This window comes from Apus apus, chromosome 28, assembly GCF_020740795.1.
Source record: "Apus apus isolate bApuApu2 chromosome 28, bApuApu2.pri.cur, whole genome shotgun sequence".
Classification (NCBI taxonomy): Eukaryota; Metazoa; Chordata; class Aves; order Apodiformes; family Apodidae; genus Apus; species Apus apus.
The window spans coordinates 200,115-220,853 of record NC_067309.1 but is presented as its reverse complement, the minus strand read 5'-3'; the positions used below and the strand labels follow the sequence as shown (position 1 = coordinate 220,853).

Here is a 20,739-nt window from a genome sequence, read left to right as displayed (position 1 = left end):
TCTAAAAAAAAATATGAAGAAGCCCCTGCCCAGAGCCAGAGTGATGGAAGTCCCCAGCGAGGGCCCTGCCAGCTCTTCTTCACTGAATGGTGGCAGGCAGCTGGGGGAGCTGCACATCTGAGTGAGGGGCAGCAAATCTGGGCAGGGTCCTCCCCGGGGGATGGGTACTCAATGGGGCACCAGGGACTTGGTTTGGTGCCTCAACGCCGCAGCAGTGCAGGAGGGGCCAATGGGGAAAAAAGGCTCCAAAATACCTGGACAGGTGCCCTTGCACACATACAGACTGGTGTGCACACACGTGTCCACACATGCACACACATGCACATCTCCCAAGGCTGCGGAACGACAAAAGCCTCAGCTGCTTGCTAGCACCACGACCCGCCCCCCCCCCCCCCCCCCAGTGCCATTGCAAAGGGCAGTACCCCCACACACACTCATCCACATGTGCCTGGGGACCCTAGTCCATCTCCCAAGATGGGGGGGGGGGGGGGCTGGTTTCTTCACCTGCACCCCCTCACCTAGCTGCAGGGATGGGAGCATAGCTGGCAGTGGGTCTGGGACCCCCTGTGCCAGCCATGCCCCAGGCGGGCTAGCCCTGGTCCCACTCCTGTGCCCCAAGGAGATGCTACAGCAATGAAAGGGGAGGGAGCAGTGCGGAGGCAATGGGGGGCACTGTGCAGCCAGCACGGGGTGCAGGAGCCCCTGACCTCCGTCTGCCTCCAGCTCCAGTACCCACCACCCCCTCCTGCAGCCATCAGCCAAAGTAGGGGTTGTCGTGCTGGAAGTTGTAGTCAGGGCAGACCTTCTGGACCAGCTTGTAGTCGATGCTAAGGAAGGAGATGAAGATGCAGATGACCTTGAAGGGCTTGGCGCAGAGCCAGGCAGCATGGCTCTGCGTGTGCTCAGTGAAGCACACCTTGGAAGGGTCGTACAGGCAGGGCTTGTTCTTCCGTGCCCGATTGGTCTTCTCGTACTCCACATGGCAGTTGAGGGCCTTGGCTGGGCGCCCCTCTGGCAGGGTGCTCTGCTGGGGAGGTGGGAGTGGGAGAGGTGGAGGAGCCGGCACCACCACCTCAAAGCCCACTGCCTTGGAGGGGGGCACAATGCTGACCGAGACATTGCCCAGGCTGGAGGAGTTGTGGCGGAAGTAGACGCTGAAGGTCCCGTTGATGTGGTCGACAATCTTCCCCGTCACCAGCAGGCTGAACTTCAGCGTCTTGATGTTGAAGTAGAAATCACCCCAGCCGAAGATCTTCTTGGTGCGGCCAGACTTGAGTGAAGGCTTGCGCCGGGCACGGGCGCTCAGCACCTCCCCAGCTGTCTGGTTCTTCTGCCACTCCCAGGGGCTCTGTGCAGCACCCAAGGGTGTCCCCGCACCCCGGGGGGACTCGGCCGGAATCAGCCGCTCAAGGTCAAACACCGGGGGTTTCAGGGTGCTGTAGGGGACGTCCTTGAGGAGGCCGGAGGTGCCCAGCTGCAGGTATCCCAGGGTCTTGGCAATGTGACTGCCAGCACACACCATCTGGGGGAAAGAGAGCAAAGGCTTTACGAGCTGTGCCTGCCACCTCCTTGCTTGTCTTCCTGCCTGCTCCTCCAACATCACCCATGTCCCTGCAATGGGAAGAAGCTAGATGCTGGACAATTCATGATTGCCAGCCCCACCACAGCTAAGGCCTGTTAAAATGCAGGGGGGTGGGAGGCAGCAGCATGTACAGAGAGGAGGAGGCATCAACCGCCTGCCAGGGAAGCCTAATTGCATTACCCAGCGCCTCTGATCTGCGGCTGAAATTACAGAGACCCCCGCCAGGCTGCTCGGCAGCGGCTCCGCCCTCCAGGATAATTGCACCTGGTGGACTCGGCTGAAGAGTGGGGTGCATTGTGTGAAGAGGGGGGGGCACACAAGGAACTACAGGGAACCCTTGCTCTGCCGGGGGGGGGGGCGGGTTAGTGGGCTGGGTTTACTTCCTGCATTCTGGAGAGGGAAGGTATTTGCAGCAAAAGCAGAAAAGATTGGCAGCAGTGGGGAAGAAAACACCAGACAGTTGTAAGGTTCCTTCTCTGGCACAGGGACAGCCCCTCATCTAACACAGAGCCAGAAGCCCTTGGCAAGGGCTCTCACAGGGTGGGGAGAGGCAGCTTCTCTCCTGGTGGGGTAAACTGAGGCAGGGAGCTGTGATGGAGACCAGCTGCTTGGACTCTCCAACCTGGGCGAGCTGTGAGCCCAGTTAAGGATGTGCTGATGGCCACTGGTACACCAGGACCCCCTGGAGATGCAGCCAGCATTGCGGTGTCCTGTAGCATCTCCTAGCCAAACCAGTGGAGGAGGGGACTCTGTGCACCCAAGGGGGCTGAGACACATCAGGTACCAGCTGGGACAGGACTGCAGTGTCCCCTTCCTGAGGTTTCCCGAGGCTGTTGCTCTGCCTATCCAGATGCCAGGACTGACATTGCATGGCTCAGCAGCAGCGAACAGAGCCAGCTGACACCTCTCCAGGCCTGGGACCCCATCTCTTTCGTGTTCCACGTCCCATGTCCCTACCTTGCCCAAGCCTGCCTGCCCGCTGCTTCCCCATGCCTCAGCCTGGCTGCTCCTGGCTCTGCACCCTGGTGCCCGGTGTGCCCCTGCCTGCCCTGCCAGCTGCTCCTGGCTCGCAGGATGCTGCTCCGTCAGCCCCAGCCTCGTCAATCACTGTCGCCCCTGAGCTGGCAGGTGCTCGGCTTCTCTGGCAGTTTTTGCTCTGGATGACCTGTTTCCCGAGGGGGACGCAGAGACGACAGGAGCAGGGAAGGAGGTAGCAAGCAGAAGCCTTTGGGGAGAGTGGAGGTCTGTGGCCCCATCGAAAACTGAGGCATGCATCAGTGCTGAATCCAAGCCAGTGGGGCTGGAGACAGGGATGGAGGACATGGGGGTGGCTCCTGCCTGCCATTGCTGGGATCTCATTCTGGCACCATCCACCCTGCAGCATTGGCAGAATGGCTCCACCCCATTTCCCCCTTGGAGTACTCTTCCCATGCCCCCCACATCAGAGAGGGGTGAGCGCCCTGGGCCCCTTCCTCTGCAGTCAGGCAGGTTTCTTTGCAGGGACTGGTCTTCACTGGGCACCCACCAAGGATGGAGCAGCACCAGGGGGTACCATCCCAGGCACGGGTCCCTGTGCTTGCCCACTTCTCTCCAGCTACTGAGCTGGAGTCTTGGCCAGGCTGTGCACTGCTGTCTCTGGGATCTATTGCCTTATCCCCCAAATGCTGTGTGTGCGAGGCTGAGCCTGTAAATCTGCTCCAGCCTGTGCTCACTCTCCCCATGCCGCACAGGCAGGAGGAGGCAGCCAGGAGGCCATTACTAACACTGGCCGTTCTGCCCCAGGGCTCAGACTCTGCCCAGGGACCTGGCCCGTCCAGGCAGGGCTGCCTGGCCCCAGATCTATAGGAAAGAGAAGAGGATATGTGGGGTCTCTGACCAGCCTGGGGAAAAGGGACAGGGGGCTGTACAATGCGAAGCTGCAGCTGAGCATCCCTGCAGCCCCCAGTTCCGGACTGGCCGTCCCCCGGCTCCCTCCCGAATCTCTCTTTGAGCTTGGCTGCTGCCTTCGCCCTTATCTATATTTCAACGCAGCTTCAAAGCCGGGTGTCTTCACCAGCCAGAGAGAGGGAGCGAGTGCGGCAGGACCGCCAGATGGAGAGATAAATGGGGGAGGGGGAGATGAGCAGCCCCCCAGAAACCCTCCTCCAGCCAGGAGAGTGGCGTTTGGGGGGGGGGGGGGCATGACAGCAGCCCCCATGGGACCGCTGCTCCCGCTCTGCCCCAGCTACACTCCATCGTTAATCCCCCTCGTACATATTCATCAGTCCAAGAGCTCCCCCCACATCCCACCGTGAAGGGCACTTGTAACCCTGCAGCTGGAAAAGGAGCCCCCAAACCCCACCTTCACACACAGAGAGTGGACAGGGAGCAGCAGAGACTGCAGCCCATGGGGGACGCGCACACAAGCACGCGCTGCCTAAGCCCCCACCAGCCCAGGAAATATTTCTGGAGGTTTCTCAGCTCTGCGCTGGCTTTCCATCTCAGCCAGGGCTGAGAACCAGGATAGCTCGTTCCCCCCAGCAGTGCCACATGAGCCACCACAGCCCTCCTCCCCTTGCCTCAGTTTCCCTTTCCAAGTCATCCCCCTTCCATGATCCTGCTAGTGGTGAGGAGGATGCAGTGGAGATGGGGATGGGGATGTAATGGGAACAGGGCTATGATGGAGAATTGATGCAGAAAGAGATGCAGTAGGGGCAGGGAAGTGACAGGGACAGGCAGGCAATGGGGAGGGGATGCAGTGGGAAACTGTGAGGAAGGTGATGTACTGGGGAAGGAGGAGCTGACACCAGCTCCCTGCATCACTGAGGGCTGCAGGTCCCCAGGCCAGCCTTGGGCAGGATGGAGCCAGGGGCTGTGGGGCAGGGAAAGAGGCCCTCACGCTTTCAGGGAGAGAGAGATGGCAGCCTCCCACAGACCCCCCAGGTCCTCGCCAGGAGCTGCTGGGGGAATGGGGATGAAAGGGAATTGCAGAGCAGGGCAGTGACTGCCAATGCAGCCAGGGCTATCGATTGCAGCACAAGCACAGCCTGGGGCCCTGGGCAGCACAGGGTCGTGTGGGAGACCCTCACTACCTGCTGCCCCTGGTGCAGCCCCCGGAGAACAGTTTCCCCTGGCCCACTATGGGTCTGGGAACCTGTGGGCAAGGTGTGTGGTAGAGCAAGGGGTCACATCAAGCCTCTTCCACCACAGCACTGAGGGGAGCCAAGGTCACCCCCCTGCACCCTGCCAGCGATGTTGGCATTCAGGGCAGGTCCCACTCACACTTTGTGCTAAATATTAATGTTTCTGCTTGTGAGTGGTTGGGGTGCAGCATGCACACGTGCCTGTGAACCTCTCGGACATGCTTCAGAGGCATACATGGGGGTCCCAGTGCCTCCTGGTCCTGCAGCGCTCCCTCCCTCACTGGACACACCAGGATCTGTCCCCTGTGCCAGAGCAGGGCCATGCCTGGCTCTGCTGCGTGCTGGGCTCCAGCTGTGATGCACCAGTTATGTGTGTTTGTCTGGTACGGCTGTTTTTTACTGTTACAGATGCATGTGCTGCTGCATCCACACAGTACCCCAAGACAAGAATTCTTGGTTTTGCTGCTCTCAAGCCCTTTGTGCACTTTTCTCTGCACATGTGGGGCTGTCATGTGTCTGCAGGCGCCTGTATGTCACTCCACGTGTGCTCGAGCAGCCAGGAACGGATGCAGGAAAGGCTGGGGGCAGCTGTGGAGGGACTGGAAACGCTCTCAGTGCCGGCATCAATTTGGCTTGTCAGGACCAGCAGTGATGGCCACTCACATCCCATTTGCTGGTGGGGCCAAGCGCCATCAGCTGCTCCCCCGAGACCCACAGTCACCTTGGCAGAGGGGAGTGGATCAGCACAGGACTGGCTGCCCCAGTGAGTGCTGTGATGAGCTCCCAGCACCCCAAGAACATGGCCATGACTGTTGGGGTACCACCTGAAGGCAAAAGAGCCCCTGCCTGTGCCAGAAGCAAAGTACTGGTGGCAGCCCCCACCAAAGGCCCTGTCCCTACAGCCACATCCAGCTCTGAGCCACCCCCCCTCGCTTTGGTGGGGGGGTCAGCGGCAGAGCAGGCACCATACTGTGGACTGGGGTCTCCAGCTCTCCCCACAGGCACAGGGTCAGTCCAGTCTCTTCCCTGTCACCCCGCTGCCTTCGTTAGTGCAAGGAGATTAATTGGAGGTGGTAAGCAACAATCCCCGCAGGCCCACTCCCCCCGGCACAGCACAGCCCGGGGCGGTGTGGCATTTCCAAAGGTTAGCAGCAAACAAGGTGCCTCTGACAGCTCCCATTTATCTCACTGGCGCTGCGCGGGTACTAATGCGGTGGCAGGGTGGTGCGGTGCAGCGGTGGGCTCTGCCAGGAAGGACCCAAGCACGCGCCAAGCGTGCCAAGGCACGCAACGCACAACTGTGTGTGGGTGAGAGCAGAGTGAGCTCCGAATGTGTGAGTGCACGCGCCCGTGGGTGCCAGCAGGTCGGCACCCAGATCCCCCAGTGCTGTCCTGGCCCAGTGTACACCTGCAGCAAGCAGGCAGGTGAATGCAACAAACACCAGCTGCTGCTCACGTATACATGGGCCACTCTGCATGCAGCTGAATGTTATAGGGGAGGGCTGGGGGCTGCCAGACGTGTAGGGCATCACAGGCAGAGGGTGCAGGAATGGGGTGCAGGACAGTCTCTGGAGGAAGGGCAGAGGCCCCATTTCATGCTCACAAGGGCAACAGGAAAAACCTGTTGGCTGTCCCACTGACTCCCAGCACAGACACTTGAAAGCCCATCCTGGCCAGCAGCTCCAGGCTGGGGTGCCCGGGGCAGGGAGGCTGGCTCCCCACCTTTGCCAGCACCAGCCCTGCTCCGCACAGCACCCCACATCTGTGCAGGCAGTAGCTCACCCTACAGCCAGACCCCCCACTGCTCCCACATGGTCCATCCTCTCCTCACCTCACAGCCCTTCGTTGCCACTCATCCCTCTCCTCCTGCTCCTCTGCTCCCAGTTGGGAGCCCCACGCAGCTGCAGGCAGCAGCACCGGCCACGGAACACATGCCAGCACAACAGGGCAGGATGGATGTGGTGGGGAAAAAGGGCATTGTGCTCCAGGGGATGTTTAACTTGACCCAGTCCCAGGCACCAAAGGGTTGAGCAGGCGACAGACGAGGGCAAGTCAGCATGCACTCATACAAGGCCACACTGCCACACAAACACAAAGTTGCAGGGACAACCAGACAAATCCTGCCCTGGGAGTGAGCTCAGCGTGACAACCCAAAGGGCCCCTTTGCCTCTTCTGCGCCACCACAATTGCCGTCAGTTTGCAGGCACCTGAATACAGCACAGCGGGCAGGGGGCTGCAGGACCCCAGCACTTGGACAGGTGAGCCCAGCACCAGCCCATCCTCAGAGGGGCAAAGCCCAGACGAGCTCACCAAAGCCAGACCCACCATTGGGTCATTACGGTGCACGTGCAGCCCACTGTGATGGCAGAACCACGGGACCTATGCTGGTGTCCTGCTCCTGGTGACACCCCTGCACAAAGTGACAGTCACACAAGGGCTGGTATCACTTCATGCAGGAGCACGACCTGCGCAGGACCAGGAAAAATTGGCTTTCCACAGACAGACTTGCCTTCACCTCCTCAACAGACACCTCGCTCCTCACAGACAGAAAAAATATGCAAATGCTGCAGCTTTATTAACGCGCTCAGCACGCGCTGGCTAATAAATATTTCATAGCCCGAGTAGGACTTTTTTTCCTCCTTTCCTTCGTTTTGGTTCCTTTTCCCTGTCACTCGTTTCCTGCTTTTTCTCCGCCATCGTTTTATTTATTTATTACTTTTAAAGGCTTCATGGTGAGACAGGAGCTGGTAGGTGGCTGGAGGGGGGGAAGCAGGGAAAAATGTACATCCTCAGTCTCTCCCCCCACGGGTGAAAAAGAAAAGTGCTGTTAAGAGCAAAGGAAAAAATATAATAGAAGGGAGGAGACAGCACCAAGCAAAGGATTCAGGGCTTGTGTGACTCATTGGACTCAAGAAAGAAAAGAGAATGAATGAGAAAATGAGGAGATAAACGGAGCGGGAAGAGGGAGAGGGGTGTGCAGGTGGGTGTGCACAAACCGGCAGTGAGGGGGAATGGGGGTGGTGGAGGGATGGGGACATACAGGCTGGTGGGCTCAGAAGACGTTGAATCCTGCTCACCCAGGCAGCATGTTGTCAGTTTTCCCCAAAGCCAGCGAGAGCTCAGACAGCCTGGAATGGCAGGCTTGGCTCAGCCAGCATGGATTAGTTGCAGGTCACTCCTGCATCCCCAGCAGCCAGGGACACCCAGCCAGGATGCCCGTGATGCCCCTCCTCAGCCCTTACGGCTCTGCCTCAGTTTCCTCACAGTGGAGCACACTGTGGTGCTCCTTCCACCCCTCCAGACCTGCCCCAGCTCTTCGGTGGGCAAGAGCTTTCTAGGGGGTGAAGAGAGGTGGCAGCTTCCCCTGAGACCCCCCCAACCAGAGGGACCCCAGACCCTCAGGGATGCAGCCCCTACCTTCTGCCCAGCTGCCTCTCCTCCTCCCCCCAGCCCACCCCCTTGCCTCACCATTTCACTTTATTATTGCAATAAATGTAGCCATAAAAGTGGCAGGTATCGGCGTGCGAGGAGATCGCTTCTCCCGAGCTATGGAAATGTAATTTTGAGTGTGCCCAGGAAATTTTATAAGATCGTATCAGGCGGGATCATAAATTGCATTTCCAGCCTCCCCCCCTCCCTTCCTCCCTGCATCACACACCCCCCCCCACCCCCCAGTGAGACTAGGCTGGTACGAAGGTCACCACAGAGCGGGGCAAATGCAGGGCTGTTCCCTCAGTGGGGACCCTGTCCCAATACATCCCCCCCAGCACTGTGTCCCCCATCCCACCCCCCACTACCCCCAACTGCCCTTGGCACATTTCCAGAGCCAGCCAGGGGATTTATTCAACTCTGGAGGAGAAGGAAGGGAAGAGTAGCAGCAGGGACACAGGTGCCCTGCATCCCCTCAGGCAGCAGAGGATGATTAAAACCCTCCAAAAGACCCAGGGAGGCAGGTGACCCTCAAGGGCATCACTGGGGCCACAGCTCTCAGGCTGCATTGTCCTGAGGGCACAAGGGATGTGCCCCAGCAGAGCAGGGTCTCTGCAGCCCACTGTCCTCAGGGAGCCCCTCACAGCCCCCAGGGCCAGATTCAGTCCTGCATTGTATGCAGCATAGAGGCTCCACTGCCCAGTGCTGAGGGTACAGGAGGAGCGATTAAAGTGTCTTTGCCCACCATGACAAGCCCAACTGACAAGGGTCAGACGGGGTCTGCTGTTGCCATCAGCACTGGGCTGAGCAGCCTGCCATGCCCTGGTTGTACAGCAGCCAGCCCCTATCCATCCGAGCAACAGGGTCTGATGGTTATTTATTTGGGGAGAGGAGAATTAATCCCATCGCGAGCGCAGGGCCCTGCAGGCTCTTTGCAGCTGATCATTTCTGCAGGCTGGGCACTCATTTCCACAATGACTTCCCTTTTGCAACAGCGATCAGGAAAAAAGGCAGAAAGGGGGGAATACAGGCACAGGGACGTGATTATTTCTTTAGTAGCAATCCAAGCGGCTGGAGAGGAAGCTTCATCTTTCCTGGGCCATTTACTTTCAGCGCCCAAGCACGAAGGCTGAGCCAGGCAGCTCTTCAGAGATGCTGGAGGTTGGCCGGGGGAGGCCTGGGGGGGCAGGGGACGGTGTGGGGAGGTGGGAGTCTTCAGCTGCTGGGGTCTTAGCATAGCATTGCTCCCACTGTTGGACCACTGTCTGCTAGGACTTTGGGTCCCCTGGAGAAGGAGCTATGCACGCAGGAAGGAGGTAAAAGTAATTAATCTGCGTGTGTAACTGGCACAGGTTTGATTAGCAGTGGGGCTAAGCAGGGGGTTGCCCAGCTTAGGGCTGCTGTCACAGAGGGAAGCGCCTGCTTTGCTGGCTGCCTCACTGTCCCAGCTTAGGCCACCCCCTCCCAGCCCTCTGCCAGCGACCAGCAGAAAACTGGCAATTAAAAACTAGAAGGGGGAAAAAAGCAATAAAGCAGGCCCTGGATTTCAGCCACAACACCACAGTGGAAGAGCAGGAGTGGGTCTGGCCGAGGGGCACCCCTGGGCTCCCCCCTCCCCAGCTGCCGCTCCCCCCCCTCAGTGGGAGGCTAAGCTGCGCCACGCTCCAGGCTCCAGCCTTATTGAATCTCCCAGCTCAGGGTGCAAAGGGCACCACAGGGAAGAGTTATTAAAAAAAGGGAAATGAGTCGCTTGGAAACCTTATTTCAGAATAACACTCTGTGTTTGTTTGGCAATAGATTAGCTCAGCCATGCTGAGCACAAGGCACCCACCACAACGATGGTCAGCTCAGGAGATGCACAGGAACCAGGAGAGTGGGGACACACAGAGCTGCTCCCCAGACTCCAGCAGGCCCCATCTGGGCACTGTCCTCCTGAGGCTGTGCCCAGAGGGACCCCTGGGTAGGCAGGGGCTTGCAGGGCTACACCATCATGCAAACCCCATCTACCTTCCCCTGGCCCCAAATACGGTATATGTCTCTGAGCTATGAAATGGTTAATTTCTCCCCATTAATGGGAGCTGGCAGGGGAGATGAATAGGGGTGTCCTTGCACCAAAAGGGCTCGCAGCATCTGCTTAAGAGCAAAGCCATCTGTCAACCAACAATCCAGTAGATGTGTGACAGCTCTTGGGTGACAGCAAGGGAAAGGGAATGAAGCAGGGTAAGTTTTCCAGAGGCTGATGTCCCACACCACCAACTTCCTGCTGGCATGGCCATCACCACTGCAAAGCAGGATTTTCTTGGGAAGGGTTAATCCAGGAAGAAAAACCTGCCAGCAACACACCAGGTGCTCCAAATACACCTGCTATTTCATGTCCCTACCTGCCAGCAGAAGGGAAACTGAGGCACATTCCTGCAAAGGCACAGGCAGTTCCTGGCTTCAGCCCCAATGCTATGCTGAGCCACCACATCCTGCTGCCCTTCCAGGCTGTCTGGCTACACCCTGTTTACTCCTGCCAGCTCCAGGGCCAGAAGCATGTGGCCCGCTCCACCGCTGCTGTGGATCACACTGTCACCTGGGCATCAGGGATCACTTGGCTAAGGCTGGCATCTGTCACCTGGGAAGGCCAGGAGGTTGCTGGCCAGGAGCTCCCCTTCCTCTCTGCAGAATTACAGCCACCTCTTCGAGCCCAAGGACAGCTGCAGGAAGCGCTCAGGAGCTGCAGCCAGCTTGCCCCAGCCGTGGATATATCTTCCATTGCTCCTGGATACACCAGGAGACTGGATGGGACCCAGACGAGTGGGAAGTCAGGCCAGCCCTACTCTGAGGGACCCCCAAGATTTAATGCTCATACAATACACAGAAAAAAAATCTAATGCATAAACATAAACCAGAAGCCTGAGGAAGGCTGAGGCAGGGAGATCACCTGCGGGGAGAACTGGGCAGCATCTCTCCCACCTGCCCAAGCACTGCCATCCCAAGCCCAGGCACAGAGAAGGCAAATCCTGGGCAGCAGCAGCCATGAAGGGTGGGGGGCCAGGGGAGCTGATCTGCAGACACACCGCATTGATGGGCACCCGCTGGGCTGGGAGAGCTTGTCCATCCCAGCAGGGAAGTGCACACCCACACCCGCAAAACACATGCACAGCAGAGACAGTCAGCAAACACACAGCACGGCAGGATACTCCCTGGGGGTCTGTCCTCCCTGCAGCAGGAACACCCTGACACCACCCTGACACACACCGGCTGTACCCAGCTGCTTGCCCAGGGGAGGCAGCTACATTGCTCCCACCACAACCCCAGCCCCAACAGGATGTGGCACTGATCCAGTTTTGGCAGCCAGGGCTGGGGGCAGCCAACAGGGTCCTCCTTGTCCATCAGGCTGCCTCCTGTCCCCCAAGAGGGCCCGGGAGTGTTTCTCCCAAACAGAGGGTTAAGGGGGCAGGAAAAACTCCATCTCCCTTCCCCTGCAACTGCTGGGCATGTGGCTGTACAGATGCCAGCCCCTCCTGCAGACTTATCCCCATGCTAGAAGCCCACGGACCAGTGGCCAGTCCTGGTCCCACACCACAGAGGGCTTGGAGCTCACTGCCCCTGCCAGCATCTCCCGGGGTTATGCCCCATGCATGTGGCTGGAAGCTGCTGCACCCATGAGCCCACCTCACACCCTGGGAAGGGCCCATTCCCCCTGGCTGCGAGCCCCCATCTCGCCCCCACCGCTGCTGCAAGTGTGAGCAGGGAGGGGGACAGGGGCAGCGCCCTGCTCCTGATTTCATCAAAACAAAACCATTTGTCTTGAAGCAGCTCCAGCACCGACAGATGCTCTGCGTTAGATGGACACGGGGGGGGGGGGGGGGGGGGTCATGCAGAGCCACCCCCACACACAGACACATATCTATCCATCTCTATCCATACCGAGAGAAACATGCCATAGAGAGACAAGTTGCAAGAGCCTTTGCCTGGGGGGTAGGGTTGTGTGTGGGGGGGTCCCTGATGTGCATCCAGTTCCCAAGAGGGAATTGACTTGTTTGATTTTATTCATGAAACAGAGAAAGTAAAAATGGAGTGTCAGGAAATCAGATCTGCTGGGTGATGAGTCTGCCCCCCCCGGCAGGGCTGAGGGGGGTGACACAAATCCCCCAATTCACGACCACCGCAGATGCTGGCACCAGATGCAGCTACAGACCCCAAACCCAGCAGCTCCTGCTGGGGTGGGGAAAGCCTTGGTAGGCTCCAAGAGGTGATGGAGAAGGAACACGCAGGGGTGAGTGGCCTTGGGAAGCATTTCGTATCTAGGACTGGGGGACATCATGGTGAGGGCTCTGCAGGTGGGGAGGGTGTCTCTGCATCTGCAGCCTCTCCTCAGCCTCCGCAGACAGGCAAAAGGGCAAAAACAGGCAAAGCCCCTCACCTGGATCAGCAAGGCCAAGCCTGTCCCTGGGGTAAATGCCCAGTGCACCAATCCCCTGGCTGAGGGGCCACCTTGGGGAGATGGGGGCACAGAGCTGGTAGGGAGATGACCCTCGGCAGAGGTGAAGGCCACGCTAGTGCTGGAGCTGAGCCCATACCAAGTCAGGACAGAAATGAGGCATCACCTCTGCAGGTGGTTTCAGTGCTCACACCCTTGGTGGAGCCAGGGAAACCTCTGTCGTTCCAGCCCCGCCCGGGGTGCAGCAGGCCCCCCCGGACTCCCCGGCCAGTGGGGGGGGCTCCTCTGCCTGCCCCCGCTGCAGGCCCGAGCCTGCTGCTCCCACCCGCAGTGTGGGACAAGTGGACCCCATGGCGCGCGGGGTCCTGGCCCCCCCCGCAGGGGTCGGACCCGCCGCGCGCGCCCGTCCCCACACTCACGCGCGGCTCCGTCTCGCGCTTCTCACTGCCCCCCCTCTCCCCGCACCTGCCAGACGGCGCCTTCCGCGCTCTGCAACTGGGGGGGGAGGACTGCTTGCATCCGGGGGGGTGTACGGGGGCTGCACTGGCGGCGGGACCGGGATCCACTGCTGCTCCCTCCACCCTCCGGGCCCACTGACCCCAACTCCGCCCGATGTCCGAGCGTGGTGCCCCACGCCCTCCTCGCAGTCCGGGACAGCCCAAAGCCCTCATTCAACTTGGGGCGAGAGCAGGACTACCCCGCTGTGCAGTCCTTGCTGGTGCCTCCCCTCCCCACAACTCTCCCATTCACCTCCCTACAAAGGCCCCTCCCGTGACTGCATGACCCCCCCCTCCTCAGGACTGCACATACTTCCTCCCCCCCCGCAACTGTCCGCTCTCTCCGTGATTGCCAGTTACCCGCGTGATGGGAAGACCCCCCCCAGCCACCCCTCCGAACTGCACGTCTCCCCAGTAGCCGTGCGTCGTTTTCCCCCACTGCACGACCTCCCCGCCGGGACTGCACGTCCCCTCCGCGGCATGTCTCTCGGACCCCCCGGAATTGTACCACCCTCCCAATAACTGCACGACCCTCCACCCCCGCCAGTTATTGAAACGCGCACCCGCCCGGCGGCAGCAGCAACTTTGCTGCCCCTGGGCGGGGCGGCCGGAGCGCGCCCGGTCCCCCCGTACCTGCAGCAGTAGCCAGGGCCCGAGCAGGGGCAGGCGGCAGCGGATCATTGCGGGGCTCCGCGGGGCTCCCGGGATGGAGGGAGCGCGGCAGGGCGGGCAAAGGAGGGAGGCGGCGGCGAAGGGAGGCAGGAAGAAAGTTGGAGACTTGCTGGGGCCGGGCGGCGCCTCCGCGGAGCCCCGCCAATCCCGGCCCGCCACCCCCGCGGGGGGGGCGCGCCGGGCAGCGGGCGGGGGCGGCTCCGGGGGGCGCCCGAGGACCCTGCACCCAGCCCCAGTCAGCACCCGCTGCGGCTCCGGGCTGGTCCTTTGCCCGGAGAGCGGCCAGAGCCGGGGCTGCCGGGAGACCCCAGCACCCCGAGATGCCCCTGGTCTTGCCCCCGTTTCCCGGGAGACCCCAGTACCCTGGGGTGACCCTGGTCCTGCTCCTGTCTGGGGGGATGTGCTAACACCTGGGAGGCGGCAGTCCTGCCCATCTGCACCTGGGGAGGGGAGCCGGTACTCTGCTGTTGCCTCTCCCCAGGACTCCAGCAGAGAAGGGGGACCGCCCCAGACCTCACACCTCCGGGGCCCCCCTGCCTTGCACACATTGGAACGTGCAAATGCCCAGCCTCCCCCCCCACCCCCCCGCAGCAGACACCCCACGTCTCGGGCTGGACATGCCATCTGCATCACCCGCATGTCCACATGTGTGTGTGCTCATCCCTCCAGCCTGGTCCCAAGCCCCTCTCAGAGGGGTCTGACAGGTGTTCTTATATGCCACGACCACCCCCTCATCCCCTGCCCAGCTCAGCAGGGATCACTCCCCAACACTATCACATTATTGTTATTACTATTATTGTTACTGTTATTATTATCTACTTGCCTTCCCCAGGAAGCTGCTGGCAGGGGCTTTGGTATCAGCAGGGCTAGGGGCAAGCACAGGATTGGGGGAGCATTCCAGAACCACGTACGTGTGGAGACAGAATGAATAAAAGGTAAAGGGAAAATAAGCAACAGAAAGGGAGAGGGAGAGAAATGAAGGGGAACGGGAGAGAAAAGGAAGGGAAAGGAGAGGGCCGTGCTGATGTGGAGTGGAGGGGCTCTGGAGTCCTGGCACCACAGGACCCCAGCCAGCCCCATGGCAGCCCCATACAATCCCCACAACAGCCCTGGGCAGTGCAGTGCAGTGCCCACCTGTGCCAGCTCCCAGCCACAGCACCACCCCGGCCAGATTACATGGCACCTTGGCCCAGGATCTGCAGCTGGGGCACAGGGAAGCCCTCCCTCCAGAGAAAGTCCTTCCAGCCCCCTGTGCTGCTCCCGCGGTGTCAGCGCTGCCGGCTGGTGTGAGTGCCCCTGCCAGCCAGCCCCACAGCCGTGCACCTGCTCCTCCCCTGCTCCTCTCTTACCATGCTGGCAGGCGCCTCCACACCCCACTCTCTGCCCAGCTGGGATCCCACGACAACCCCCGCCCCCGGTCCCGGGGACCCAAGACTGCCCCCCAACCCGTGCTGCGTTTACCCCGGGGCTGCAGCAGGGATGGGGCAGCTGAACCCCGGCCGGGGCCTGTGAGGAGTTAACCTCACAGGTGCGGCCCGTGAGGCCTCCAGATCGGCTGCAGCTGTGGGACCGAGGGCTCGCCCACATCACCGGAGCCCTGTTGGTCTCACCAGGGAGCAAAGGGACACCAGAGTCTGCAAGAGGTCCGGGGGGCCCTGGGAGGACCCCTCCCACGTAATTAAAAGCCCAATGGCTTAAGATCAGGGAGGACAGAGGTATGGTAAGGGGAAACAAGTGGACGTTTAAAAAATATAAAAGATTGAAGGAAAAAGATAAAAAAGGAGGGGGGGTGTGCAAGAGTAAAGGGTGAAAAAAAACCTCTAGAGGAGATATAAGAAACCGGTAAGTGAACAAAGAGTCGGTATTGAAATAGATCTGAGAGCCGCGCGGCACTCGGGCCGCGCCGATTCCTTTGCGAAGGGTTTGGGGGGTTTCAAAGGCAGCAACCCCGTCCTCGGCTCGCGCCGCGGGGGTGGAGGGGGCTGGTGCCGCGGCGGGTGAGGGCAGGGAAGGTGCCGGGAACCGACCCGCTCTGCTGAGCTGCGGGCCGGGGTTGCCACAGGCCAGTCGCGGCCCTGGGATCCTCTCACGACCGGCCCCCGGCTGTGCTGCCGCCTGCCCGGCACAGGGCTGGGCCGGGACAAGATGCGGAGCCGGTTTGGGGGCCTGGCGCCCCAAGCACAGGGCAGCCCCGACCTCAGCCTGAGCCCCCCGGGGCGGACGCGACCCGCTGGCTGAGCAGCCCTGCCGCCGGCCCCCGCAGCCGTCCGAGGGATGCGGGTGGTCCCTCCCGAGCCCCCCGCACACAGCACGCGGTGCTGCCCCGGCCAAGGGGCGGCAGGGTGGGGGCACACGAGCAATCGCTGAGGAGCGGAAAGACGTCAGGCAAGCGACCCCGGGCAGTCCCCCAGCTCTCCCTCGCCCCGTGCAGGGACCCGACACCCCCCGCCTCGTGTGAGGCTGTGAGGGACGGGGCCCGGCGCCCATGCCTGGGGGGTGTGCGTGCAGGCCCCCCCGCTCCGTTCTCCAGGGCGGCGGCGCCACCTGGTGGCGGCTTCGGGGCCCTTGCGCTCCGCTGGTGCCCGGGGCCGGTGCTCCGTGCCGGGTTCTCCACGCTCGGTGCCCGGGGCCATTGAGTGTTTTGGCTCCCTGCAGCGCAGGGGAAGGAGGAGGCACCTGAGCCGCCGGCCCCTCTTCCAGGCGGAGCCACAGCAGAGGGTCCCGGGAGGCGCCGCCGGCAGCAGGGAGCAGTCACACACACGCGTGTGCATCATCCCGAGCACATAGGCACCAGCACTGGGCAAGGCGATGGCCCCGGTGGGATCCTCCTGCCTTAAACCATGCGTGGGCCTTCAAGGGGTTCCGTGCCATGGTACCTGGTGACCTGAGGCCTGGCTCCCCCTGCCTCCCCCACATGTTTTCCCACCAACCAGCAGCCTGCACTTCAGTTTTTAAAAATTTTATTTATAACAATATCTGTTTTGTTTAGTTGTAAAGTAATCCAGCAAAAATTATTAAAACATTTCCCCCCAATAAAAGGATGGGGTCGCCCTTTGCCCTCCCCCCACATGCGTTTATTTATTTCTACTATAAAAGCTATGTCATTTCCATGTTTTTGTGGTTTTTTGTTTGTTTGTTTTTCTTGGGGTTTTTTTGTTATGTTTTTTTCCTGTTTAAAAATGTGCATGTTGGAGAGTGGGCGAGGTGCAGGTGGCAAGCCAGAGCGTGGGGCCGCAGGGCTGGGCCCGCCAGGGATGGGGACCCTCCGCACTGCAAGAGGGCTGGGAGCAGAATTGGGGATTTCATCCCTTTTCCCTGTAACAGTCGGGCAGAGCCGAGAATGGCAAGGAGGAAGGGAGGAGATCAGTGGGGAAAAAGGTGGGCAGGGAGAGGAAAGGAGGACTGAGGGAGGTTTGCAGAGGCCAAGTTGCAGAAGGGGGGCCTAGGGAGCTGCAGATTTAGGAGGAAGGAAACGGGCCCCAGAGACGGGAACTGCATGAGCCAGGAGGGTACAGAGCTGAGAGCTGTGGAGCATGAGGCCCCCTGGCTCTGCCTCCCTCCTGCCTGCCCCCCCCCCCCACCTACCAGTAACCTTGTGTCTCCTGTCAGCCCCAGATGCAGCAGCCCCAGAAAGTTCATCCTGGCACACTGACCCTGGCACCGTCCCTGCTCCAAAACGCTGGCTTGTCCCACGGGTGGCAGGGGAAGGGAGAGGGGCCCGATGTAGAGATTTAAAATAAACCAAAGCCATATCTGGCAATGAGAGGCACCAAGGCCTGGTACCGGGGAATATACAGGTAATAATACTGCTCACATAAAAAAGTAATAATCCTTCATTTGTACATTTATACAGTGGATCTTGGCTCCCCCGGCCCCTGCCTGCCTCCTGCAATGGGTGTCTGTGCCAGACCTAGGCATCCTGGCCCAGGAGCCCTTCGCCCCTGTCCTGCCCCTATGCCAGAGGGTCTGCCAGGTCGTCATCTGCGCCCCGCGACAGCAGCTCCCGCTTCTCATCTGTGCTAGCCAGCGAGTTGCGGCTGTTGTGGGCACCCATGTACAGCGTGGCGTAAACGGGGTTGGTGAAGTTGGTGGGCTGTGGAGAGGAGGGAGCAGGTGGGAGGAGGCATGGCTGTCTGCCTCCCCAGAGGAGCGGTTCCCAGAGTAGTCCCTTGCCCTAGGGTGCCTTAGCAAGAGCCTGCATCAGGCACAACCTCCTCCAGGCACAGCACCACTGACCCTGTGGCTGCTGCCATCTGTCCCTGCAGCCTCTGACCCCAAAGCCTTCATGACCCCTCAGAGGGGGCTCCTCTGGGCAGAAAGCAGCCCCAAGGGAGCCCCAAAACCGCTGCAGGAACATGCCCCCCCACCTCAGCATATACCTCCTCTGCATCCCCACTTTGGGCTGGACCCCGAGCAGCTGATGTCCCTTCTGTGCCACAGAGGCCCCCCCTCCTCACCTTGTCTGGGTCCAGGGCAAAGTCCGCATCCAGCAGCTCCCCCACATCATCGTCAGGCTCCCCCTCATACATTTTGTAGGTCGGGTTCCCAATCTCCACGTTCATGGCACCATTTGTCATCCGCTGGTGCTGAAAGCCCTTGGCGCTGTAGAGGGTGTGAGATGGAGCATCAGTGCCAGCAACATGGGGTGCAGTGAACGGGGCCTCCACCCCACCAGTAGTCCTGCTTGTTTGTCCTGCATAATCAAGACTTTCAAGGCCTGCAAGGAGAGTTTCTGTCCTGGCTGGGTAACACTCCCTCCTCCTGGACCCCAATGGCCTGGACTCACCCTTTAATCCTCCACTTGTACCAGACAAAAGCCACAACGGTGAGAAGGATGAGCAGCAGCAGGATGGGGATGACAATGGAGGCGGTTCCTGTGGGAGGAGAGGCACAGGTACAGTGACAGTGTGCACAGGGGCCAGTGCCTACACGCCTCGAGCCCTGGGCAGTGGTGGGTCCCACAGCTCAGGCTGGACCTGTCCCCTCTCCACCAAAGAACAGGGTTCAGGGGCTGCTCAGGGGCACCAGGCAGCCCTGGCTTCACCCTTCTGGTTTGGCGTCAGGCCCCGCAGTGCCCCTCAGGCAGGACTGCCCCATACGTACGGTTGCTCTGCTGCTCACTGACAGTGAAGTCCTCGCAGCGTGTCCCTGTCATCCCCACTGGGCACCTGAGAGTGCAGGGAGAGCACCAGGGTTAGAGGGGGCAGGAGAGCATGCAGGGAGGGGAAATGAGAGGCGAGGCACAGACCTGAGGGTCAGAGGGAAGGGGTACAGATCAGGGTCTGTCAGTCATGTGCTCCCTCTGCCTGGCAGGGCAAGTAGCCCACATGTAGGCCCCCACTGCCCCCCCAGCCCAGCTTACAGGCACTCGGGCAGCTGTGTCTTGTCACTGATGGAGCAGGTACCACCATGCAGGCAGTAATCGTCGCAGGTCAGGCAGCTAGATGCTATTTTGCCATCTGGGCAGCTGCCGGGAAGAGAGGATCAGGCACACATGTACCCGTGTGGCTTGCTCTGTGTCCCCCCATTAACTCGTCTCTCTGGCACAGTTCACAGCTGTGCCATTCCCCACAACTGCTGGGACATCAGGATGGGCTTGAGGGAAAGACACCCCCACCACCTCCTCCCTGGGCCCTGAGGTCTCCCACATTTCTGAGCTTCCCTGAATTACTGACCCAGCATCTCAGCTGAGGCCAATTCCCAGCTTTTACTTAGGTCCTTGTGCCCACCACCCCCTCTTCCTCCCTTGAGTTCCACATCCCTGGCACCTACATGCAGGATACTTCTCCGGTCTGCTTGTTGATGCTGCACTTGCCCTCCTGGCACCGGGAGCACTTGTTGTCCTGGCACTGGGAGCCCTCAAACTGCGGAGGGCAGCGGCAGTGTTTGATGCCACTGTCTGTCATCTGGCAGACACCCTCGTTCTCACAGTAGTCAAAGCACTGCCCTGCAGGGGATGGTGGGGTCAGCGTGGGCAGCCCCACACTGGCCCCTCAGACCACTGGCTCCTCCAGAGGGCTGTTTGTATCCCTGGTCCCCCATGGAGCACCACACCACCCTGGGTCCCCAGAGAGCATCCCCCGCAAGAGCAGATCCAGCAGTCTGACCTCTCAGGCACCATCCTCAGCCACCCTCACCCCGGGCAGGCAGCACTCACGGTACTGGCAGCGGTCCCCAATGAAGGTGGGCAGGCAGCGGCAGTTGGGCTGGTTGCCCTGGTTGACGGTGCAGCTGCCGTTGTTCCGGCAGTAGTCAGTGCACACTTGCTGGCCACACCGGGGTCCCGTGAAGCCGGTGGGGCAGCGGCAGGTCGGCATGCCTGAGAAAAAGAGCCATTAGTGTGCTCCCCATCTGTTGATCTGTCTGCCCAGGACCAGCCCCAACCCCAGCAGCCTCACCCGATGGGGAGGCGGCGCAGGTGCCCCCATTCTGGCAGTAGTGTGAGCACTGGTCAATCTGGCACTTCTCCCCGTTGTAGCGTGGCTGGCAGCGACACTTGGCCTGCTTGCGGGCGTTGAGGAAGCAGCTGCCGCCATTCAGGCAGACAAGGTCACAGGTGTCAGTGGTGGGCACTGGGAGGAAGGGATGGAGGTGAGCGGGACCATGCCAGGCAGAAGCCCCTTCCTCTTCCTCCTCCAGATCACCTACCAACAGGGGAGACGGTGGGCGAGGGAACAACCACGCAGGTGCCGTTGTCCAGGCGCTTGCCATTGGGGCAGGTGCAGACGGGGCCGCTGGGACTGAGGAGGCAGAGCCACTCACACTTCTTGCGGTCACATGGGTTGGTCACTGCCAGAGAGGAGGGGACAATACAGGGGTGAGGTGACCCACAGGCCTCCTAGTGAACAATGACTTCTCAACAGCTTTAGGGCATCTCCCAGGACCCTACAGCTGCCCAAGCCCTGTGCCAGTCCCCTGATGCCCTGGAGTCACCATATGACAGCTCGCAATCACAGCTGGCTCCCCCCAGTTCTCTCCCCTCCCCACTAACCCCCCCTGCTCTGCCCA

The 20,739-nt window shown here is 60.6% G+C and overlaps 2 protein-coding genes across 5 annotated transcripts in view; both read right to left on the bottom strand.

The window, feature by feature from the left end:
- Window positions 1-387: 387 nt before the first annotated feature.
- On the bottom strand, window positions 388-13,784 carry NXPH4 (neurexophilin 4). Its single transcript, XM_051641463.1, has 2 exons — window positions 13,693-13,784; window positions 388-1,522 (listed from the first exon to the last, which is right to left on the bottom strand). Exons 1-2 carry the CDS (start codon window positions 13,738-13,740, stop codon window positions 755-757), a joined length of 816 nt encoding a protein of 271 aa, XP_051497423.1. The 5' UTR covers window positions 13,741-13,784; the 3' UTR covers window positions 388-754.
- Window positions 13,785-16,674: 2,890 nt separating this feature from the next.
- Window positions 16,675-20,739, bottom strand: part of LRP1 (LDL receptor related protein 1) — a 79,656-nt gene continuing 75,591 nt past the window's right edge. For all 4 annotated transcript variants that reach the window (XM_051641541.1, XM_051641542.1, XM_051641543.1 and 1 more), the window contains 9 exons: window positions 20,380-20,520; window positions 20,130-20,303; window positions 19,889-20,050; window positions 19,504-19,678; window positions 19,094-19,198; window positions 18,835-18,899; window positions 18,518-18,605; window positions 18,189-18,333; window positions 16,675-17,824 (listed from right to left, as the gene is read on the bottom strand). In XM_051641541.1, coding sequence (XP_051497501.1) covers window positions 17,684-17,824; window positions 18,189-18,333; window positions 18,518-18,605; window positions 18,835-18,899; window positions 19,094-19,198; window positions 19,504-19,678; window positions 19,889-20,050; window positions 20,130-20,303; window positions 20,380-20,520 — 1,196 coding nt within the window. In that variant the 3' untranslated portion in view covers window positions 16,675-17,683. The remainder of the gene's footprint in view (window positions 17,825-18,188; window positions 18,334-18,517; window positions 18,606-18,834; window positions 18,900-19,093; window positions 19,199-19,503; window positions 19,679-19,888; window positions 20,051-20,129; window positions 20,304-20,379; window positions 20,521-20,739) is intronic.

Coding starts and splice junctions, on each gene's coding strand:
- NXPH4 (XM_051641463.1), bottom strand. CDS start 13,740: ATGATCCGCTGCCGCCTGCCCCTGCTCGGGCCCTGGCTACTGCTGCAG. Junction 1,523..13,692: donor GGCCCTGGCTACTGCTGCAG/GTACGGGGGGAC, acceptor TCTTTCCCCCAG/ATGGTGTGTGCTGGCAGTCA.